Here is a 22,872-nt window from a genome sequence, read left to right on the forward strand (position 1 = left end):
CACCTGACGTTAGTTCAATATTCACTCTCCATGGTTTGGTCTCCACCAACTTCTGAGAAGTATATCTGGGTTTTAGCTTGCTAGATACTCTACTGTGTCTTCACCAGCTTGTCGCTACCTTTGTTTGTGTTGGGCAGGCAGTAAAACTTTTTTTGCAGGAAAGGGCTTCTTGAGCACTGAGACTGAGGTCAAGCTAAATGAGGCTAAAAAAGCTCCACAGAGCTGCAGTTTTGTGATAAGGCATATATGAGTCAAGTTTTTATGTTTAAGACTAAGACCAAAGACAATTTTCCTGCCTCGGCTGGACAATAAAGTTTATTCTATTCTATTCTAGAGTCTACAGCCATGGCAGCTCTGTGAGGCTATACTACAGAAGGGCTTTGAACTAAATGCTAACGCTAGCATGGCAACATGCTCACAATGCTAACATGCAGGCATACTGTTTACCATGTTCAACATCTTAGTTTAGCGTGTTAGTACGCTTACACTGCTTAATTAGTAAACATGCTGCAGCTGCAGCTGAGGCTGATGGGAAAGTCATTTTGACCTGGTGATGGCGCTAGAGAAAACGATCACCAAAATGATTACACTTCATCCTGAGGGGAACATGAATGTTTGTACCGAATGACCAATCTATCCAATAGTTGTTGAGCTATTTCACTCAAAACTACAAATGCCAACATCATGGTGGCACTAGAGGAAAAGCCAGAGGATCACTGGAACTCAGAATATGACTTTTTTTGTTTATTTAGTTTTTGCAGTTATCACACACTTTTAATGATCATTATAGTAACTATCAGTAATACATACTTGGTAACACAACACTGTCAGGTATTCTGTTTACTTCAAGATGCCAATGGCATATTTGAAGCAGTACCAGTAAGTACCAGCAAAGATGAGACAATGTAAACGTTGGAGCTCTGAAAATTTGTTTCAGGCTAGCAAACACATTTTTCTCACAATTTACAAAGACACAAAAAAAGTCATGTCTCTGTTCTGAGTTTCTCACGTTCACTTTGAACACATTCCTACAAGTAATAGGAATAGTAATATCTTTACATTGCTGTTGACAACAGATTCACATTTTGTGTATTTAGCATATATACTGTAGAGCACCCACTCTGCCAACACTGTTTCTCACACAGTGTTCTACCAACAATGTTTAATTTTCAAGAACATTCCTCAGTATTAAATTTACTATACGTTTCCTTTTACACCTTCCACCAATGTTCAAGTAAGTCCTAAACTTCACACGCTTCATGTCCCCCTGTGGCTCAGACATGGTATGTTCCACAGACCTCAGCTGTAGCTCTCAGGTCGTACCAAGGAGAACCTTCCAGAGGGGTCTGGGATAAACCACCTCTCCCACAGATCCAAGTGAACAGCAGGGTAATTCCACGGTTTAAACGGGCCGTTCCAGTGCAGCAGGCGCGCCTCCTGTAGGAAGCTCTCGGAATAGCGGGCATCAGGACTCCAGCCTGGGCACACACGAAAGCTTTTTCAAATTGAGGGTAGGGCTACAATATTTTAGGTTTCTTTATGTCTGTATGTCACAGCGTTAATGATTCCACTTTACATCACTTGCCATTACTTGCCATTATTACTGTAATTGAAATGTATTATTAGTCTATTTTTAATGTTAGTTACTATTTTATTTTCCTTAAATTGTTTGTAATGTATCATTATTAGTTTACCACTGAGACTGGTGTGTTGTATGTAGCATAAGTGCCCTCCTCTGTATCGTGTCCACATAGTAGGTTGATTGGTAATAAGCTCCATTAACTTTTCTCAGCATTTTCTATACTTTGTATGCTAAAATGAGCTTCCAATTACCACAGCAAACGCTTTTGTGACGATGTTGGTTGTGAGTCATTTGTTGAGCTCAATATGTTATCAGTGACTTTGGTAGCTTGATTGTAGCTTCATAAAAAATCTCCATGGTGTAACTTGCTAACTTGTTAACCAGTAGCATTTACCAGTTTATTCTGTTACCAGAATAAACGGCTGATTGGAGCCAAACGTTTGTGCCTCATTCATCCCACAACGCAAGAGAGAGTACACAACTGTACATCAAGCTCGATATATCAAAGACTGCAGTTCAGATTTTGGGGAGTAATGTGCCTCATTTCTCCATGATGGCATTTTAAAATGAGGGGGTACGATTTAGTTACTTGTTACTGACTGGCAAACTTGAGGGACACCAGTTTAGTTGCAGTTTCACTTTAGTTTAGATTCGTTTTTCAGTGCAAGTTTGGTAATTAAAGATACATTAAGAAGACTTTTGATAAAATAGCACCGCATTCCTAATTATGTACACGTACAAAGCCAACAGTTGTCTCATTTGATGTATGTCTTCTTTTCACAAAAGGATGAAATTGTTTTATTGTCACCTCAGATACCATTATGCCATTTTGGAACTAAAACTGAAATTATTCTGTATGAGAACAGGAGTGATGATCCTACCCAGGTGTCTGACGTGCCACAGTGGGTCCAATGTTGTGTATTTGTCATGAAACACTATTAGCATGGGTGGAGTTGCCACACCGCCCGCCATGGCACTGCTGTATATGTTCTGTCTGGTGGAGAGGAGGAAGAGGGTTTCTGATCAGGCAGATGCGTTTACTGCTCCACAACCCTACTTAAAAAAATATCAATATAAAAATGTATATTTATGTTACAGCCTACATACATGAAATGCAGTTCAAAGTGCAGCCAAAGAACAGCCAACATACAATAAGATGAAAAACAGAAAAATGTAAATAATATAATAATATAAATAACATTACAATAAATTAATGAAAGGATTAACTGGTACATGATAAAAATAAAAGGTGGTGCAAACTATAGGCTAGGTTGGTATGTAGGGGCAAATTTCCTTTTGGGTGTGGTTGTGATTATGTCACAAGCCAGCACACAGAACCTGAAGGCAAGTGGATACCCACAAACTCTGCAGTATAGGCCGCTAATACGTGACAGGGTTTCCAGACTTTGAAATCAATTAAAAGATACATAAAAGCTACAGAGAGCCAGTCCAGTGAAGCTAAACCTGGAGCGACATGCTCTCTTTTCATTGTTTTTCCTCACACTTAGCAGGAATGTGACTGTCTTGAAATGTGACTGTTGGTTTTGGTCTTAAAAGAGAATAGACACTGTTGTCTGCTAGATTCATGTTGGTTACAATGGACTCCAATGGTAACAAGTTTTCATGGTAAAAACGTTATGTTTGTGAGAATATGTACATCTCTTTTAGCTGATGTCAAAGCGAAACCGTTTAAATCTTTGTTTAGGTGAAAAAATGTTAATCATATCATATTTAATAGCAGACAGACACAAAGGCAGGGAGCATAAGCCACTAGAGATTTTTGCATGAACAAAAATGTATAATCGTGTATCATCAGCATAGCTGTTGCGATTAACATAATGTTGTCAGATGAAATTACCACAGGGAAGTGTCATCTTTGAGCTGGCAAAATGCCACATGAGGGTTTCCAGAAACTGCTGGTCGCTGAGCCTACCTGAAATTCTCCTCCATCCATTTCTCCAGCTGTTTGGTGATCTTCTGTTTCTTCCATTCGCTGATATCTGCCACAAACACTCCAGGGTTGAAAGAGCAGTCTCTGGGGTGGATGCCCAGATCTTTAACTTCCTGTTTCCTAAAGTCCAGGAAGCCCATGTAGGTTGTCTAAGGGAAGAGCTCAGAGGAGAGGATGCCATATTTCAATTACCAAACTGGAGTCTTTTAAAAGTTTACTATCAAGAGTCAACTAAGAAAATGACTCTCCAGGAATATTCTATTCAGTATCAATTCCACTAATGGTCCAAAGTGAAGACCCTGTAATTATGAGTTTACAACAAATGGCATTAATTATAAAGTTTACATGAAAGGACAAGTAGAATGATGCAATACAGAAAATACAGATGCATATGTACTGCACAGTTCTATTTACTGACGCAAGGCAAAAAGCGGACTAATCCACATTCATTTTTGCAGAAGATCCATTACTGTGTTTCCTCCAGGTCTGATTTTCAGACAGATACCCTGCTCATGTGTTTCCACTTCCCCTTGTCAACCCTGCAGTATTTAAGCCCATTTCAACTCACTCCTTGCCAGATTGTCAAAGTTGTTATTGTTGCTTTCGAGCCACCTGTACTTGCAACCGACCAACAACCTTAACCCTGGAACTTGTACCTATACCTCCCTGCCTGCCTGTAAGTCTCTGTATGTTCACTTTTGTCAATAAATCACTGAACTCTTCCTGCCTGCCTTTGTTGCCGGAATTCACCGGCCATGACAAAAAGACAAATCCACCTGCATGCCGATGCTGCGCACCATCTCATGTGTGGAGGGCAGGTCGCAGTCAGTGGCGAAAGCAGCAGCATGGCCTGTTTTCAGTTTGATATTAAACAGATCCTTGATGTCACCTGAAAAGCATGAAAAGCCTTTAAGTGGTACAGTATATACACACACTCTGTACCTATTACATCACTATAGCCCTCTGTATGAAACATTAGATTTGCATTATTATAACATTAGATATTGTTTATTTCATCTTTTTCAATAAAAAAGGTTCACTGCACAAAGACATAATTAATCCCAAATCAATGTATCAGAAAAAACCCTTGAAAACAATGTGTGGATTTGATGTTTATGGATGTGTGAGAAATTCTCAGTCGGACTGCACACCTCCACTAAGACTGCATAATCCTATACATTTGTTATTTTAAAAATAGAAAAGGTTCAGAAGTTTTCAAAATTTGGGTTGGCTGTGGTATGGGGGGTGGAGGGGGCCGTCCATTATCTGTAGGGTTGATGGTTTGATCCCCAGCTCCTCTTGTCCACCTGTTCTTGAGAAGGACACTAAACCTCAAAATGCTCCCGATGAGCAGGCAACACTATTATATTTTAAATGATTACTTATGTCACTATATAACATACTATATAACATACTATATTATTATTGTGCTTTTATATTATTACATTATATGCTATATCATATCTTTGATTTCTATTATTTATACTTAGTGTTGTATTATTACTTTATAGTATGTGAATATTACATATACTGCACATATATTCTATATAACATTGTATATTTTACTATATTACTATGTATATTGTACTTATTATTCATACCTGTATCATACCTCATACCTGTATTATACTACTTTATATAGTTCACACATCACGGCTGCTGGAGTTGCACTATCGCACTGTTTTCTTACGTCGCAGCCTGTCTCTGTGCTGCTGTAACATGTGATCAATAAAGTCTGATCTAATAAGTTTTCACCAAATGTCATTTAAACTGGTTTTTAAAATAGTCTGCTACAGACAAACAACAGGACAGAAGACCTACTTGGCAGAAGTTATTATCATTACAGGTAATCTATATCTAATCTAATCCAATCTATATGGTGGCCTGTTTTATTATTTCCACCAGACGTAAGCCTGGGATCATGCGTCGTGTGTGTGTGTATCTGTCTGCAGCTAATCTTGCATACTACTGGACCTATCAGCCTAATACTTTTTGTGCTGCATTAAATATAGATGTTATTGTGCAATATGTTACAGGAAAATCCTACATATAAAATATTTTTGCTGACACAAAATATGAATGTACGTTTTTGGTGCAGGTTAGTCCCAGTGTCCTCTGTGGCCTCATGTGTTTTAACTTCATGGTTGGTATTTATGTAACATTTCACGAGTTACAATGTGATGTGATAGGAGAGTGATATTCATTAAATTAGTTTATTACTTCTATTACATTATTACTTCATCAGTTGGAAATGTTGTCATACTTCTAGTGTACCGCCATCTTTCTCAATTATTCTCCTCTCTTCTTATCCCACTAATGTGCCGATCACATAGTTTAGCTGAAACTGAGACTTCAAAGTGAATGAAGCACTTTCTGGAGCACCAGTGACGTTTGAAGCGTCGGACGCCATCAGACACACAAATGTGTTTGGGGTTAATCAGTGAAAAAGGCACAGTTTTATCAATTGGCAAACCTTAAAGCATACCATTTCATCTTTAGGATACATGGTATGAAATTTTTTTACATGGATTCCTTCCTACCTTGACCATATACATACCCTGCACAATGACATCATCATCTAAGTATATCACCCTCTTGTGGTTGACGTCGAGCAGAGGTAAGTAAAAGCGCACAAAGTTGAGCTGCAAAACAAAAGCAAAGTTATTTCACCTCTTTGAAACAGTAACTCTACATTTAGACTGTGGAGTAGCACACTTTAGAGCTGGGTCTGTGCATGTAAAAGGTATGTATCGATGCATGAACAAAAGCAAACAAAGAACTCACTGGATGTAAGAGATCAGGTCGAGAGGAATCTGGCTTCACCTTTCCTCTTAGAACCATGGGATTAAATTCCAATATCTTATATTTGATGCCTTTCAGTTTAGTCTTCTCTATGTACTGTCTGGGAAGATGCAAATAAAGTATGATTAGGTAAATAAACATCCTCATGATAGGCAATAATACTGGGATGTCAGGCGGCCCAAAAAACCCACCCACATCTCCCCTCCATATTTGGAACAATTACAGATTCAGTACATTTATTGGCATCAAGGAGGCAAAGCGGAGACATCAGCAGAGACTGGAGGGAGACCTCAACTCCAACAACACCAGAGATATGTGGCAGGCAATCACAAACATCACAGGGTACAAAAGCAGGAGCGCCCCCCCATCACGTGTGAGGCCACGTTACCAGATGAGCTAAACACATTTATGCTCGCTTTGATCTCCCAACAAAGAGTCATCTGTAAAGTCTACTCCACCTCCAGAGGACCGGCCACTGTCAGTATCCACAGCTGATGTGAGAAGAATCCTGCTGAGAGTGATTATGAGTAAAGTTGCTGGGCCTCATAACATCCCTGGTTGTGTAGCCAACCAGCTAGTGTTGGTTCCCACCTGACAGCCACCGCCATCCCTGTACTAAAAAGGTCTGCAGTGACTAGTCTAAACTACCCTGTGGCTCTCACCCCCATTCTGATGAAGTGCTTTGAGAAACTGCTTCTCCAGCACATAAAGAACAACATCCCAGCCAGCCTGGACCCTCACCAGTTTGCTTTCAGAACCAACAGATCCACAGAGGATGTCATCTCCCCTGCCCTCCACTCAGTCTTCACCCACTTTGAGAACACCACCACCTACATCAGGATGCTGTTTGTTGATTTCAGCTCAGCATTCAACACAACCTCCTCCATGAAACTGATTAGCAAACTTAACACTTGAGTACCACAATCTGTAATTGGATAGTGGACTTCCTCACAAACAGACCCCTGACAGTTTGGATTGGGGGTCACACCTCCGCCACTCTAGTGCTCAACACCGGCGCCCCCCAGGGCTGTGTGCTCAGCCCCCTCCTGTTCACGCTGTACACCCATGACTGCAGCTCCTGACATCTCCAGTTTGCAGATGACACCACCATCATCGGCCGGATTCCAAATAACGATGAGACTTCATATTGGGAGGAATTTTTGCAGTGGTGCACAGAGAACAACCTACTGCTCAGCGTCAGCAAAACCAAGGAGCTGATCTGTGATTTTAGGAAAAAGGAGGCAAAGACACACAGCCCTGTCTACATCAGGGGAGCTGAGGTGGAGCAGATGAACAGTTTTAGGTTCCTGGGGATCAGCATCACAGAGAACCTGGCATGGTCCTCTCACGTCTCCGCGCTGGTAAAGAAAGCTTCTTAAGGAAACTTCCGAAGGCAGAGTTCTTGTTAACTTTTACAGAGGAGCAACGGAAAGCATCCTGACCGGAAACATCACACACCGGCAGGGGATGAGCACGGCCCGGGACCGGAGGGCTCTGCACCTAAAGGACAGCACCCACCCAGCCAGTTCACCCTGCTGCTGTCAGACAGAGCAGCTTCTCCCCACAGGCTGACAGACTGCTACATTCATCCTCAGCACTTCCCCACGCCAAAGAGTTTTATTTCTATGACTGCAACTAAATCTTGTTTTACACCCCTGTGTTGTAAAATGATAAATAAATGAACCTTGTACCTTGTGTAAGACCACAAATCACCTGTAAGCTTGAAATCATCATTTCTTGCATCTTTAAAGAGTAATGGAAACAAGCGACAAACCTCGTCAGTTTCACGGCATCACGAAGAGTAACAATATAGAAAAACACAATGGCGTCTGTGTTGCTATAGACGCTGTTGATGGTTGCCATGGTTGCACCCATACGCTCCTCCGATGCACAGATGATGACAGGGATTACATTATCCGCCTCTGACACTCTCACTGCAGGAACTCGAGCTGCTCTTCCGAGGCTCTTCCGGTGATCTGGGAGGAATCAGGGAGGGGAGGTTGAAGTTGAGATTGTTTTGACTCATTTTGGATGGTGTGACATAAAAAAATCAACCATGTGAAATTGCACTGCTTACAATGGACAGTAAAGTACACGAGTACAAACAACTGCGTGATCATTAAAATCAGATGGAAGGCTGGCATTGCTCTGTATTTTTCTTATTGTCAACAAATCTCATAAAAAGACCAAAGCCAACAATATGTTTGTCTGTCTCTTAATATTTTCTGACTTCCCTACCTTCTGTCTGTGGCTCTCAGCCCTAAGCCCATTGGTCCCAACTGAAGACAGAAATCTTTAAAAACACCTCACAAATATATAGTTTCATCTTTAAAAAATGCTCAGTGATTTCCTAAAACAGCTGGTCACTGTAGGTTTTAGCAAACATTATACAAATAAGAGTAAATAGTGCATTTGTAGGGGACTACTTTCAATGGCGGATGAATCCACATTTGGTGCTCTAGTGAGTATTTGGGGCTGCAGGACGGTGGATGTGAGACTGAGTCAAAATAAACTAGTGTGTGTGTGTTCATGGTAATATGAATAAGAAAAATGTCACCCTGTGCAACAGTGTGGGTCACTGATGTGTTTTAATACAATGTTTTTGAACAACAATGGAGCTCTGTGGTACAGAGGAATAATATATAAAAGGTTTGGGACATACACACACAACACTTGTGAGTAGGATCAATTCATTGTTTGGTTTGGGTCTTTTCAGTGGATTTGTTGACAATAAGCAAAAATATATAACATTGCCAGACTTATCCTTTAATGTGATGACACAATTTCATTTGCTCTATAAAGGTTTGAATAAAGCCTGCGGGGATGTACCTGAGAGTTTGGGCCGAGTGGAGGCTCTGAGCAGTGCACTGTGCAGGAGGAGACACACCATCAGCACCAGCAGCACCAGGAGCACCTGGTTAACTGAAACACAGGAAGAGGCAGTCAGTTCTCTCAGTCACAAGAAGTCTTGCTGTTTGTTTTCCAAGTTTCCAAAGAATATACCCCACAAAACATCAGTAGGGCCACATATACATTTTTTTATTATTGATTAATCGCTTCTCCTTTTTTCAATTGTTTTATCTAGAAAATGAAAAATGCCCATCACAGGGTTACAGAGCCCGAGGTGACATCTCCATATTGCTTGTTTTGTCCGACCGACAGTCCTAAACCCAAATGCTCACCTTTTAGAAGCTGGGACACTGTTTTGCATTTCTGCTGGATAAATGATTAAAGAACTAGTTTGACATGAAAAAACACTTTTTTGCTTTCTTGCTGAGGAGGCTGATACCACTCCCATGTCTGTATGTGAAGTACGAAGCTGGAACAAGGCTAGCCGTTTCCTCCTGCTTCCAGACTATGTGCACAGCTCGGCTAATTGCCTCTCGGCTCTTGCTCCATACCGTACTTAACGAACAGACATGACACTGTTATCGATCTTCTCAAACTCACAGCAAGAAAAATATGTCAAACTATTCCTTTAATCAGTTAAGTTATTACCAAAATTGTTGTTTTTTTAGCACTAACCATCAGAATAAAAAGCTGTGTAAACTGAGCTGATATTTTACTTTTTATTTCTTCTCACAGCAGCAGAAATACACACTGTGTTTCAGGCAGACCAGAGAGAAAGGAGGATCAAATACCCATCTGCAACCAGTTCCAAGCCACTCTTATCATTTCTGGCAGCTCATTCAGATGCCGTAACTAACTCTGCACAGTATGCTACCTGAGCAGCAGTTTTACACTGAAATATTCAGGACTTACTGTCCCAGATCAAGGATAGCACATATGTATTTCAAATAAAAACCAACATTTTATAATCATTCTTAAGCTGCTGAGGATCCAGTTTAAGTTGTGTAAGTTTTTTAAAAACTGAACTTTCTGCTTATTTTTCTAGCATTGTTTGGGTTGCTCAGTCAAGTTTCATCAGCCCATGATGGACAGCACAATTTTCTCAAGAAACAAAAATCTTAAGGTAGAATTAAAATATTACAGTCAGGTAAGGTAAGGTTTCAACTTGAACACAACGGCAGTTGTTCCAGTTTTTGTATCATGACACATTTAAAGCGTGCTTTATTTGTAAAGTTTCATTTTGGAACCAAACTCCTCTCATTCACTGCATTCAGTTCACACTGCTGTTCACACACTGGATGGAATCCTGAAATGTAACTCCTTACAGCCCGTCATCTGGTTACCTCATCATACCCTCCCCCGGCACAAACACCCTATTGGTGCACGTGCATGGGTGCTCTCAGGCTCCCATCCCTGGTGAGAAATTTGGGGGTCGCTTTACTGGTAATGGCTGCACCAGCTAAACCTCACTTTTGACGCAACGCAAAGCTTATACTGTAGTCGATATGAGTGTTAAACCACAAGCAAACAACTGAGTCTGTTAGTGTTACTGCAGGAACAGAAGACAAACGCTCTCCTGTCAATGTACACCACCTGGGACCATAAATCAGTCATATTACATTTGAATTACATTTTATTTTCACTTACTTTTTCTCAGAAGAGCCATATTTCATGTTTGCTTCCAGCGACATCTGCAAACACCCACACAGAAAGAGAAATAGAGGGCTATTAAGTCACTTTTAGAGAAACAAAAGATGAAATATTCCTTGGCCTTGATAATGATGTATGGAGGGTTGAAGGATCTGGCCGTTCCTTCAGTGAAGCACTAACACTGAAACCTGGCAACACAGCTGAAAGTGACTTAAAAAGCCTTTGATAAAGTCTTGATTAAGATGACAGGTTTCATTTGTTTTTGCACAATTGTAGAGGAAAGGAGAAGAAGCCTTTCACAAAACATGGCTACGGGTAAACATGGCTAAAGAATCAGGTTTCTCCTGCAGAGATCGAACTGGGTCAGCCTGGTTGTTCTTAGTCCCTTAACCTGAAGAAGGACATCATTACTGTGAATGTCTGAAATCATCAGATGACTACGCTTTACAAGTGTTGTAGCTCTTAGCTGTGGAAGGAGTGGAGTAAAAGGTTTTAACACAATTTGACACAATTAAAACACAAGTGCAAAAATGGCAGAACTGCACAAAGTAGCTTTCTTTTTACAAAAACAAAGTATTAAATAGTTCCAATGCTGTGTTTTGAATATAAAGACAGGATTCTTGAAGTTCTCATTTTGATCTAACCCTCCAACTGCTTTCTGTACCACTGTGACGCCTCAGCTAGATTGTTCCTGGAAATAGCAGATTTCATGTGTACGCGTAGCTGAGTTTCCAATGGTCTTGAGACGGGGAAAGTTCCGCTGTGACAGCAGCACACGGGATGAGAGAAACGGACACTAAGTAGCCTAAATACAGTAAGTCTAAATAAGTCTGTTTCCACAGCTGACCGTTTGTTAGGCGTGTAAGCCATAACTGACTCCGATTTATATTTACTCACATCTCTACTTTCAAACACATACTATTGTCACTCTCACATACTGTTTTCATTCTTACACTATATGTATAACATCCATATATTTGAACTCTTACATTTACAATCACTCTCCTCACATACAGTACATCTGTTGTAACCCTCACGTGGATGTATTATAGCCCTTTTTTTTTTGCAGTACTTGACTTTCATTGGCAAAAAGTCAAACTGTTTCTCTCAGACTCAGGAAATACTGTACCTGTTCTCTATTTAATTCACTGCGGTGGAATAGCATTTCTCTGCAATTCTCTGTGCAATATTTAGTTTTCCCACGTTAGTTTTTTTCCTATTTAATGACATTGATATTATATAACTCCATTACTGCTGTGCAATATCTTAATAATCTCAATAAGCTACACTTAACTCGACAGTACATGCACCACTGCTTATTACTTATTACTTATTTTATTACATTGTATTATTATACTGTATTCTCATCATCAACCGGTAAACCCACTTGGTACTCCACACTTATTTTATCTTATAATTATACCCACCTGGTACTTAATGTATTTTCTGACCTGTTTTTATAGTGTAGTGTATTATATCTGTATATAGCTTTTATACTTTATATCCACTTGGTACTTAATTTATCTTAGCTGTATTATAGTGTATTATATATTGATTTGCTTAGTACTTCTATTCCTGTGTGCACTGACGTGACAGTGAGCAGCTGTAACAAAGAGTTTCCCCTCGGGGATCAATAAAGTATTTCTGATTCTGATTACTTGCTTACCAAATTAGACATTTTTTATAGTGTAGGATGCATTGAACAAATGCAAAGAGATGCTACAGATTCTTTTTTTTCCTTGGAGAGCATTGTGATCACATTCAAAGGATTTCTGTCAATCTCAAGATTTGCTGAAGACTGAAGAGACAGGGAAACTGTCAACACAGCCTTGCAGCGTCCTTGTCTGGATGGATTTGATTGAGGCTTATTGAGGAGGGGATGGTTGGATTGCCTCAAAAGCTCGAAGCCAAGAGACACTGGACGACACATGTGGGTGTATTTTGTCCAAAACCTTCCACCGCTTCCTTCCTTCCTGGTGCCGGGGCTTCATCAAGGGATCTATTTGCCTCCCAGCCTTTTAAACATTTATATAACAGCAACAGAAATGCTTACACAATGAATGACAGAACGCAGATCTCAACTGTCTCACAGCTTTGAATTCCTTCTCCGATTTTTCCTCATCTCTATCACCTCCTCTTAGATTCAGTAAGTATCGTTTCGTTGGCCTCATCATTTGTGCGTTCAGTGCAAAGTGGTGAAACCTCAGCAGGAAACAGCACACTTTAAGTTGCTCATCAGTTAAAGTAGCACACCTCCGGTGGTCTGTCTGCTTTTCATGTTTCAGCACTTCCTTAGAAACCTGCAGACTCTAACTGAACTTCAGCAGGCAGCCGACACGAAACAGAACATGCAGTTTGTGTTGTGCATTTGTTTCTGGTTTGTTTGTCACTGTTAGAGCAGCCCAAAACATCTGGAGCTGATTAGCTTCAGATACACTCCTTCCACAAGGCAGAACTGCCTACCATGCTGTCTCTGGCCTGTATTCCAACAGTCGGTAATCCACGGAAGACTCTCCAAATCACAGTGTGTACAATGTGTTCTCCAAACCCAATGCATTCACAGTCCCATTGTCAATGTTTTTGCAGAGTTGTACCACCAGATATGAACTCTCACATGATTTTATGCCACTTGTATTATTTAGTTTTGTCAATTTGTCAAATAAATGATACTAATGTTTAAAAAACATTTTAAAAAGGATTTTTTTTAGAATGTCTCAGTGTTATATGATCTTTTTTGCTTCATTTTAATAGGTATTTTAATTACTGATTATGTAGCAACTAGCTACATAATCTACAAAACTAGTTTTTTCCTCATCAATGGGAGTTCCAGAAAGTTTGCACATAACTGTGTGTGTGTGTGTGTGTGTGTGTGCGTCTGTGGCGGATGGGGGGTTGGGGGTCCAAACCAAACCGCATAAGTCATCACACTGCAAAAAAAATCCGAATCTGGATAAAACTGTTAACTTTTTCCGGACTAAATTTCACTCAAAGAGAAAAGGTCTGTAACATTTCACTGATTTACAATGGAGTTCTATTGTTTGGGGGGAATTTTCTAGGGAAGAAATGTTTGAAACAAGCTAAAAGGAGGCACATCACTTCCCTCATGAGCCTTAATTCCAGAAAAGCACTGAACTGCACTGAAACATATAACTGTGTCATGCATCACGCATCTGCAGATTTTCCACTTTTTTTTTCCAGGTTAAAAGTTAAAAAGACCATTTTTTAAAAAAAGATAGACTTTTTTTTTCAGTGTAGCAGGACACAAAGTTCTCTTGTCTAACAATACAATAGGGTTGCATATATAGCACAAAATACAAGAAACATACAGTATTTCACAATATACAATTGACATATAGCAGCAACACGGTCAGTAAATGTGCACTGTAGAAGACAGAGATAAGTAAGGAGGTGTGTCCCTGTTGGTTTGAAATGTTAATTATCAAACCAATGACACTATCATTGTCATTTAAATTGGAGCACATTTAAAATGGCAGAAATGTCCTCACCAGAGAAAGAGGGTGGTGGTTGTGGTCAGTCTCATTCCTGGTGTTCATGGTCCATGTTGTAAAAGCTCTGAGGACTGAGACTCACCCTCACCAACAATCCCACTTTTCTCCTCTCCCACCTTTTTTTCCCCTCCTTCTTCCCTCCAGATGTGACTCATCTGTCTCACCAGCGTTCTGAGCCCTCGCTGTCCTTTTGCCAGAGACTAGATTAGCTCACCCCATTTCACGGAACCGTAACTGATACTGAAAAAAGTGATTTCTGCTGTGAAAGCAGAAATTTACGGAGCGCGGGATGTGAGAAAAAACTTACCTCCCGGACTCCGTAGTAGGCCTATCTGCTCCAGGCTTGTTACTTTAGCCACAATATGAGAAAAAAAATCTACAGTCATTGAAAATTACACTGACCCCACTCTATTTTAACCAGTGGGCTGTGACGTAAAGTGGAATTTATTATGCTAATACTGGGCAAATTACTTATAAGTTATAATAACTGATTTAAAACAGTTTGGGGGTCTTTTAGCGAGCCGAAGCGCACATCGTCATAAAAACTACATTTCCCATAATGACCAGGGTATCGCTCCGCTGGAAAGGACGATTAAAGTTTATCCCTTAATCAACAGTGTGGGTCATATAAGTTAGGCTTGTGGATATAAGTGATATTGATCTACAAATTATTTGCTGGTCATTAATCGTGTTTGAATTGTTCAAAACAATTATCAAATCAGTAAATTGTTACATGTTTTTTTTTATCTTGATCCCCATGTAAAGCACAGTTTGTAACTGTTTTGAAACGTGTTTTGAGCTTACACTCATGCTTTATATGTAAAATTCGTACATGTGAGTATTCCAATAATATCCTGTGTATTATATTATTATAATAATGATAATAATCATTTGTTTGTCTGTACATTTTTGTATTGCTTTATGTATGTTAAGACCATAGACTGTAGGGTAAGATAGTAACAGTGTAAGGTTATGGTTGGCCACTTAATTTTTAGCTACTCTGCGAAAAAAAAACCCTGGTAAACACTTCTCTCCAGCATGTCTTCTAGCAGCTGAGTTGAACGATGTCCTCTCCTTTTGCCCGGTAGGTTACTTTGTGTTCATGCAGCAGCTTTCCCCCTCCACCCAGCATGGACGAAAACACTTTAAAACAGCTGGTGAAGCTCACTCAGGAGGGACAGCTGAGCTCTCTGGAGAAACGGATAACACTAGGCGGCTCGGCGGCGGTTCAAACTGTGAGCAGCAAACACTTCGGTCGGTCAGGAGACACCCTGCTGCACTACGCTGCCAGACACGGACACCTGGACATTGTGGAGTATCTAATAAAGCGGGTAGGCATGGATGTGGAGATATACAATAACGACTACAAGAGGCCGCTGCACGAAGCTGCGTCCATGAGCCACCAGGCTTGTGTTAGCTACCTGCTCCAGGAAAGAGCCAAGGTGGACAGTCTGAAGAAGGCTGACTGGTGAGCATGGCCGTACTATTAAACTGGGCGCAAATAATCCAAAAGTATTCAGTTTACATGTCGCGCCCTCTGTTGGTTTAAAAATATACTGTCATGTTCCTTAATCAGCTCCCTTCGATAGCTCAGTTGGTAGAGCGGAGGACTGTAGAGGCGTAATGCTGAAATCCTTAGGTCGCTGGTTCGAATCCGGCTCGAAGGAGCATCGTTTTGGTTTACCGAAGAGAGGAACTACAACGCGTTAATTTTTACGAAACATTTGTTTAAGAGGTCAAAATATACAAAGGAAACAATGGTAAAGAAACTAAGAAAAGCAGCAACAGTCGGCTTATCGATAGTAGCGCAGTTTGTGCCTCTCGTTTGTTGTGGTTACATTCGAGTCCCAGAGCTAAGATAGATCCCTGACCATCTTTCAAAAACCCAAAAGGTCTGTTTAAAAGCTAGTCCAGGAGGTGTTTTGTTTCTAGAACAAAAAGTATTTCTTGCGCTGCACGATAAAAAGGGACTGCTTCTTTGTCCAAGCAAGGTGATGATGTAGCCTACAGTGCCTCAACAAAATAAACTTAATAGATAAATTAAAGTTTTAATATCAGACACATACAGTAAATCTATATTACGTTGTTTTCCATTCTTGTATTTAGATGTGTAATAAAGCGTTTATATTTTTCTTGCTTTGCAAAAAACGAGCAAGAGTTTAATCTTTACATATGAGGAACACAAACAGGGCCTAATCACTTATTATTACAGCTAATACACTATTATAATTATTTCATAATTTCAAAACCGAAGGTGAAGATTTCAAAAAGCTATACACCACGTGAATGTCACAAGTAAATTTACAATGTACAGCTTATTGGATGATGTCTAATGTAAGTTTGATTAAAGATTTAATAATTTACTGTGAAATGTTTCAGAATTCTATTTTCTGATCTGTAGGTCTATTTTATTATGAGAGATAAAAAAATACCACTGTATATTAGCTTGTAAGCTTGTGATGTCACTGCCAATTTACGTAGACTTCACTTGGTCGGAGTCAGTGTTGCCTCTTCTCTCTCAGGACTCCCCTGATGATGGCCTGCACTCGGAGAAACCTCAGCGTGATCCAGGAGCTGCTGCGCCATGGCGCTGACCCTGCACTGAGAAACAAGGACGGCTGGAACTCCTTCCACATTGCCTGCAGGGAGGGCGATCCTCTGGTCATACAGCACCTGCTTCTGGTCACGCCGGACGTCTGGAGGACGGAGAGCAAGACGCGCAGGACACCACTGCACACTGCAGGTAAACTGTCGCCAGATCCCTGGTTCCAGTGTATGGATATGTGACGTGATGGCTACACCTGGCATACGCAAAGAAATGTCCTGACTTCAGGCTGGTTTAAAACAATTATCTTCCCAGAATCTCTAAGCGTGTGGAATTCCATTGTGGCCAAATCTGTGTGCAAGTGCGTGTTCGGTGATCATTGAAGGACAAAAGTAAATATCTGTTTTTTCCGGTGATGTGAGGGGACCTTTTGCGTTCATTGTCAGATTCTAACTAATTCTCTCTCTGTTCGTCATTCAGCAATGCACGGCTGTGAGGAGACTGTTAGGATCTTGCTGGAGAGGTAGGTTGACATTTTGTTCGGGGAATACTTTCCTCAAAGCAAATCATATGGACAGTCACATCTGTGAAATGTTGCTCTCGGTGAAACTGCCTGGGATAAATTAAACCTGCAATAACAGATTTATATGGCCACTTGGGGGCAGCAGAAACAAGCTATAAATACTACACTGACATATCACCTTATAAGTTGATTTGAGCAATTTGTTAGCAAACTATTTTGCTCTTCACGATCCAGCTCTTTAGCTGCTAAATGCTCCACTGTGTTCACCAGCTAGCTGCTAACTTTGTCTGTGTGCTGTTTGGTGCTGAGCAGGTAGTGTACAGTGGGTTTATCGGAGATTTTTTATGTGATCCATTATTATAAAAGATGTTGATTATAACCACAAAAAGTGCGTGCAAACACAATCTGTGTTTGACAGACAGTTACAAGTACAAGGTCCACTTACTTAACATGTTGGAGCTTTCAACCTTGTGTATAAGTACAAGTATACCTTGTGCTTGACAAGGATTTTCATACAGATAACTTGTCTAACTGACCCTCACCTTCACTGCTCTTCTTCCAGATGTGGCTACACCCCAGACAGCACAGACAGCTGTGGAGTCACACCTTTCATGGATGCCGTCAGGAACGGACACATTTCTGTGGCCAGGTTGCTTTTAGAGAAGCACCAGGTACACGAGGCATTTCAAGGCAGTAATGTCTCAGCTTTTGTAGAAACTGAGGTATTTGTGTGTACTGTCACGTCCTGACTTGTGTGTACTGTAGGCGTCTCCAACAGCAGCTGACTCACTCGGGGCTCAGCCGGTGCACCAGGTTGCTGTCACCGGCCAGGAGGAGGCGCTGTGGTTCCTGGTGCGGGACCTAAATGTAGACGTGAACGAGAGGGCGACTGACATCCAGCTCACTGCCCTGCATTACGCTGCAAAGGTGAGACTGATTTCTGACAAGATTCCACCTTTTCAATTCCCATAAGTCCTCATGGGTTAGTTACTTCTCTTAGAATAAATACAGTAGTCAAATCATTATAACTTGTTAAACTCTACGGTATCACATCCTAAAATGAGTGTAGAATCATCAGAATCAGAATCAGAATACCTTATTGATCCCCGAGGGGAAACTCTTTTGCTACAGCAGCTCACTGTCAGGTCAGTGCACACAGGAATAGAAGTACTAAGCAAAAAATATAATACACTATAATACAGGTCAGAAAATAAATGAAGTACCAAGTGGGTATAAGTATAAAATAAAGTAAGTGTGAAGTACTTTTTACCGGTTGATGATAATAATATAGTATAAGGTAAGCATGAACTGTCAAGTTAAATGTAGCTTATTAAGGTTATAATGAGACGGAGGATATTGCACAGCAGTAAAAATATCAATATCAATAAATAGGGAATTATAAACTGAAAACAGAGTATATTGCACAGCAGTATAAAACACAGAATACTGCACAATTATTTCAAGTATTTCAGTGATGTTAATGGTCCAATGTCCAGTTTATCGACTTAAGGTCATACAGACTGACTCTTAGAGGGAGGAGTTAAAGAGTTTGATGGCCACAGGCAGGAATGACTTCCTGTGTCACTCTGTGGTGCATTTTGGGGGGATGAGTCTTCCGCTGAAGGTGCTCCTTTGTTTGACCAGCACGTCATGGAGCGGGTGGGAGACACTGTCCAAGATGGCGTGTAGTTTGGCCAGCATCCTCCTCTCTGACACCACCGCCAGAGAGTCCAGCTCCACCCCCCCAATGTCACTGTCCTCACGGATCAGTTTGTTGAGTCTGTTAGCGTCCGCTACTACACTGGCCACCACAAACTCATAAAACATCCTCAGCATTGTCCGGCAGATGTTGAAGGACCTCAGCCTCCTCAGGAAATAGAGGCGGCTCTGGCCCTTCCTGTACAGAGCTTAAGTGTTCTTAGCCCAGTCCAGTTTATTGTCCATGTGTACTCCCAGGTACTTGTAATCCTCTACAATGTCCACACTGACCCCCTGGATGGAAACCGGGGTCACTGGTGCCTTGGCCCTTCGTAGATCCGCAACCAGCTCCTTAGACTTTGTCACGTTCAGCTGCAGATGGTTCCGCTCACACCATGAGACAGAGTTCCCCACCACAGCCCTGTACTCAGACTCATCACCACCGCTGATACATCCCACCACAGCAGAGTCATCAGAAAACTTCTGAAGGTGGCAGGACTCTGTGTGGTGGCTGAAGTCTGTGGTGTAGATGGTGAAGAAGAATGGAGAGAGGACAGTCCCCTGAGGGGCCCAGTCTCTCCAGGGTCTTCATTATGTGGGAGGTCGGTGCCACCTGTCTGTAGTCCTTGGAGCCACTGGGACGCAGCGTCTTTGGCACAGGAACGAGGCAAGATGTCTTCCACAGAACTGGGACCCTTTGAAGACTCAGGCTCAGGTTGAAGGACTCCACATAGCTGGGGGGGTTCAGGCTTTTAGCACCCCGGGGCTAACGCCATCGGGGCCTGCAGCCTTGTTTGAGTGGAGCTTCATCAGCTGTGCTCTCACCTGGTCAGCAGTCAGGCACACAGCAGAGGCTACAGGCGGGGGAGGGGGGGAGTCGTCAGTCTGAAGAGGGCCGATTGTGTAGCCTGATCATCAGACCGAATTACAATGTCACTTCATTATTCAGTCTGACATCTTGTTCGTGTTGTTTTTCTGTTTGGAAGGGGTTGGTTTTTTGCGCTGACCTCTCTGTAGTGAGTGATGTATTCGTCCCATTGACGTCATTTTCAGAAGCTGCTGTAGTCAGGTTGCCAGTTTGTCGCCATCTTTCTGGCTCTGGCACAGGAAGACGACAACCCCATTCTTAATCCTGCCCACAAATCTCTGATTGTTCCGGTTGTTTTCCAACCAGGGAAACAGCCATCAAGACACACCAGACCTGTTTGAACTGCTGAAAAAAATTCAGAGATGTGGATAATTCAGAGGTCTGGAACCAGGATCATGATTATAGTTTGGTACTTAGACTGGTACTGAGTAATGTGATCACACAGATGAAGATCAGCCAGCCTCACAGCATATCTATATGTTGATTTACATCCCACTGTGTGTAATAATACACACCTACAGGGTCACTAGCAGTGAACATTAATTAAAATAAAGGCAGAGAAGGATAGTCAATTATTTACAAATTTCTCTGCTGTGTGATTGAAGTTAATACAAATACAATATTATCTATCTAATTCTAAAACTGAAACTAAATTTGATGAGTGTATCAGTAATTCACAAATTAACTCAGGAATTCTCACTTTTACACAAATAATCTTATCAGTTGAATCATAATTAGTTTGCCATAAATGTTTTCAAGTCAAAATTACAAATTTGTCTCAGAGTGCTTTGCAATCTGTACAACACACAGAGCAGCGAAGAAGCGCGTCCTCTTCAAAGATGGACAGACATTGCTTACGTGTTGTTTATAGAGTAGACAGAAGTGCCAGTTGTAAAATTACAGTATGGAAATATTCACATATTAATATATAATATTTACCACACCTGGTAAATTACAGTGTGCAAATAAACTGTCCTTCCTTATTTCAACCTGTGTTTTTCAGGAGGGCCACACATCCACCATAAAAACCCTGCTGGAGCTGGGGGCAGATCTTTATGTCCGGGACAAAAAGGGAAGAACTGGTAAGCAGCGTTTCACAGTGTTTAACAAAAAGTATTTCTCTATAACATTAATATCCATGGCTAAATAAGCAACAAGAGAAGTTAAAGTTAAAATGTTACAAAATGTGCTTGGGTCAAAACTCTGAGGGTTAATCTGCTTCATCAGGCCTGTGTGGGTGTGGCTGGATCAGATTTCATTGACAACCGTCATGACATTTTGACTCAGATGTTGTTAAATTCTGATTGGTGCTCAGATGCACGTGACATTGCTTTTTCCCAGCCGAGCCCTGCCCACTTAAAACCAGCGAGAAAAGCACTGACAAAACAGAACAGACAGAAATCTCTCATGTGAACCAGAACTGTTGTAAATTTGGCAGGAAATGATATGTTCATGCAGGGTATATCATGTCACATATCACCCACAGAAAAGAAGCTGATTGAGAAAATAGATGATCAGGGCCTTTAATAACAATGCATCTAATTTCAAAGATAAGGTGGAGGTAAGCTTGAGGAGAAGATTTGAAGACAGTGGGTCCTTTACACAGTTAATTTTAGAACGCTAAACTCTGCAGATAGATAATCCATCACTGTGAACATTTAGTCACCGTTTTTAATGGTTGTAGTTAGTGCTATAGTTTTGTAATAACCCAGCTGAAATGATACTTGATCTTTGAGGCATTCATGTGTTAGTGAAAAGCTCTGACTTCTGAGATCTGAGAGTCAACTGCTCAACAGCATTTTATTCAAGTGCTGTGTTGTCTCAAAATCAAATCCAGAAGAAATTATGAATACATTTTGGATGTAGAAACTAAATAAAGGCTACTAAATGATGCATTATGTTATTTTACGCATGGACCAGGTAAAAAGTAGCTATTCCAATAGTGACAGCAAATGGGGATTCATATAAAGTGAAATACTGTGAGGAAATGAAACCAGTGGCTGCCTGGAAGGTCGGAAAGCAATCTGAAAACTTAAGGTATGCTTGGTCTGTGGTCTAAAACTCCAGTACGGTCCCTTACCACCCTCTTATTTTGTCTACTCTTCCCAGCTCTTCACATGGCCTCCATTGGGCAGCACGCAGATGTGGCCAGGACGCTCCTGCAGCTCGGACTCAAAGACTCAGAGGACGCGTCTGGCACAACAGCACGACAGCTTGCCAAGAAACCAGACATAGTGCGAGTGTTTGAATGTGGCTTACCAGACACATAAACGACACCAGAGCGATACGTAACACAGATTTGCAATTGGCTCTGTAAAATTAATTTAAGTAACCTGAAACATTTTATGTGATTGCAGTCAATCAGTTTAGATTGTGTGGATTACAATAAATGTGAACTTGTCCTGTGTAGTGTATTCTTGAGTGGGGACTTAAATCACATGACTTGAATTGAAGCCTCGCCTTAGTCTGACTTCGGTGCTAGTGATTTGAGACTTGACTTGGACTGCAATAACTTGAAAAGTGTCTCCAAAAATATCTTAAAACGGCCATAATGGTGTTTGTGGCCAAATGGCCAGTCACTCTGTTTGGAGAACGCTATGCGGTGAGGTTTGGACATGATTAGACTCGCTAAAGATAAGCTCACCTGCCTGTGTATGATTTTGTCTGATTGTATTTTGATATCATCGTAACCCTCTAGCTTCCCAGCGCAGTTCTTGAGAAGTCACACACGAAAAAAACCCCTAAGCTTTAAACATCTGAAACCACTTCTGATAATTCCATCGTCTTTTTGGCTGGCTGGTGCAAACTAGTGTATGCATGTAAATGTGTATGAAATAGGAATTTTTAGGTTTTGTCTTTGCCGCAACACTGCGAAGTGAGACTACATTGCATTA

The 22,872-nt window shown here is 41.0% G+C and overlaps 2 protein-coding genes and 1 non-coding gene across 4 annotated transcripts; 2 read left to right on the forward strand and 1 right to left on the reverse strand.

The window, feature by feature from the left end:
• Positions 1-723: 723 nt before the first annotated feature.
• On the reverse strand, positions 724-14,642 carry glt8d2 (glycosyltransferase 8 domain containing 2). Its single transcript, XM_044187027.1, has 10 exons — positions 14,342-14,642; positions 10,833-10,876; positions 9,165-9,257; positions 8,110-8,311; positions 6,318-6,435; positions 6,091-6,175; positions 4,310-4,422; positions 3,516-3,682; positions 2,464-2,576; positions 724-1,478 (listed from the first exon to the last, which is right to left on the reverse strand). Exons 2-10 carry the CDS (start codon positions 10,849-10,851, stop codon positions 1,300-1,302), a joined length of 1,089 nt encoding a protein of 362 aa, XP_044042962.1. The 5' UTR covers positions 10,852-10,876; positions 14,342-14,642; the 3' UTR covers positions 724-1,299.
• A 693-nt stretch (positions 14,643-15,335) lies between these two features.
• ankrd16 (ankyrin repeat domain 16) lies at positions 15,336-22,392 on the forward strand. 2 transcript variants are annotated; one of them, XM_044187026.1, is made up of 7 exons: positions 15,336-15,675; positions 16,847-17,087; positions 17,370-17,412; positions 17,975-18,083; positions 18,178-18,339; positions 20,982-21,060; positions 22,088-22,392. In XM_044187026.1, exons 1-7 carry the CDS (start codon positions 15,475-15,477, stop codon positions 22,246-22,248), a joined length of 996 nt encoding a protein of 331 aa, XP_044042961.1. In that variant the 5' UTR covers positions 15,336-15,474; the 3' UTR covers positions 22,249-22,392. The 2 variants fall into 2 exon arrangements, with proteins under 2 accessions (XP_044042961.1, XP_044042960.1); XM_044187025.1 differs by having other exon boundaries at positions 15,337-15,812; positions 16,867-17,087.
• trnay-gua lies at positions 15,924-16,011 on the forward strand. The gene is given in 2 exon segments: positions 15,924-15,960; positions 15,976-16,011. It is a non-coding gene; the product is annotated as a tRNA-Tyr (tRNA).
• Positions 22,393-22,872: the final 480 nt, after the last annotated feature.

Source organism: Siniperca chuatsi, linkage group LG23 (assembly GCF_020085105.1).
Source record: "Siniperca chuatsi isolate FFG_IHB_CAS linkage group LG23, ASM2008510v1, whole genome shotgun sequence".
In the NCBI taxonomy this organism is placed as follows: domain Eukaryota; kingdom Metazoa; phylum Chordata; class Actinopteri; order Centrarchiformes; family Sinipercidae; genus Siniperca; species Siniperca chuatsi.

What these genes read in the sequence shown, in the direction of transcription:
- ankrd16 (XM_044187025.1), top strand. Translation starts at nt 15,475, where the DNA reads ATGGACGAAAACACTTTAAAACAGCTGGTGAAGCTCACTCAGGAGGGA. An exon ending in AGTCTGAAGAAGGCTGACTG is followed by an intron (nt 15,813 to 16,866) that starts GTGAGCATGGCC and finishes CTTCTCTCTCAG; the next exon opens with GACTCCCCTGATGATGGCCT. An exon ending in GGACAAAAAGGGAAGAACTG is followed by an intron (nt 21,061 to 22,087) that starts GTAAGCAGCGTT and finishes TACTCTTCCCAG; the next exon opens with CTCTTCACATGGCCTCCATT.
- glt8d2 (XM_044187027.1), bottom strand. An exon ending in TGGATGGAGGAGAATTTCAG is followed by an intron (nt 2,577 to 3,515) that starts GTAGGCTCAGCG and finishes CCTCTCCACCAG; the next exon opens with ACAGAACATATACAGCAGTG. An exon ending in GTGGCACGTCAGACACCTGG is followed by an intron (nt 1,479 to 2,463) that starts GTAGGATCATCA and finishes GTGTGTGCCCAG; the next exon opens with GCTGGAGTCCTGATGCCCGC.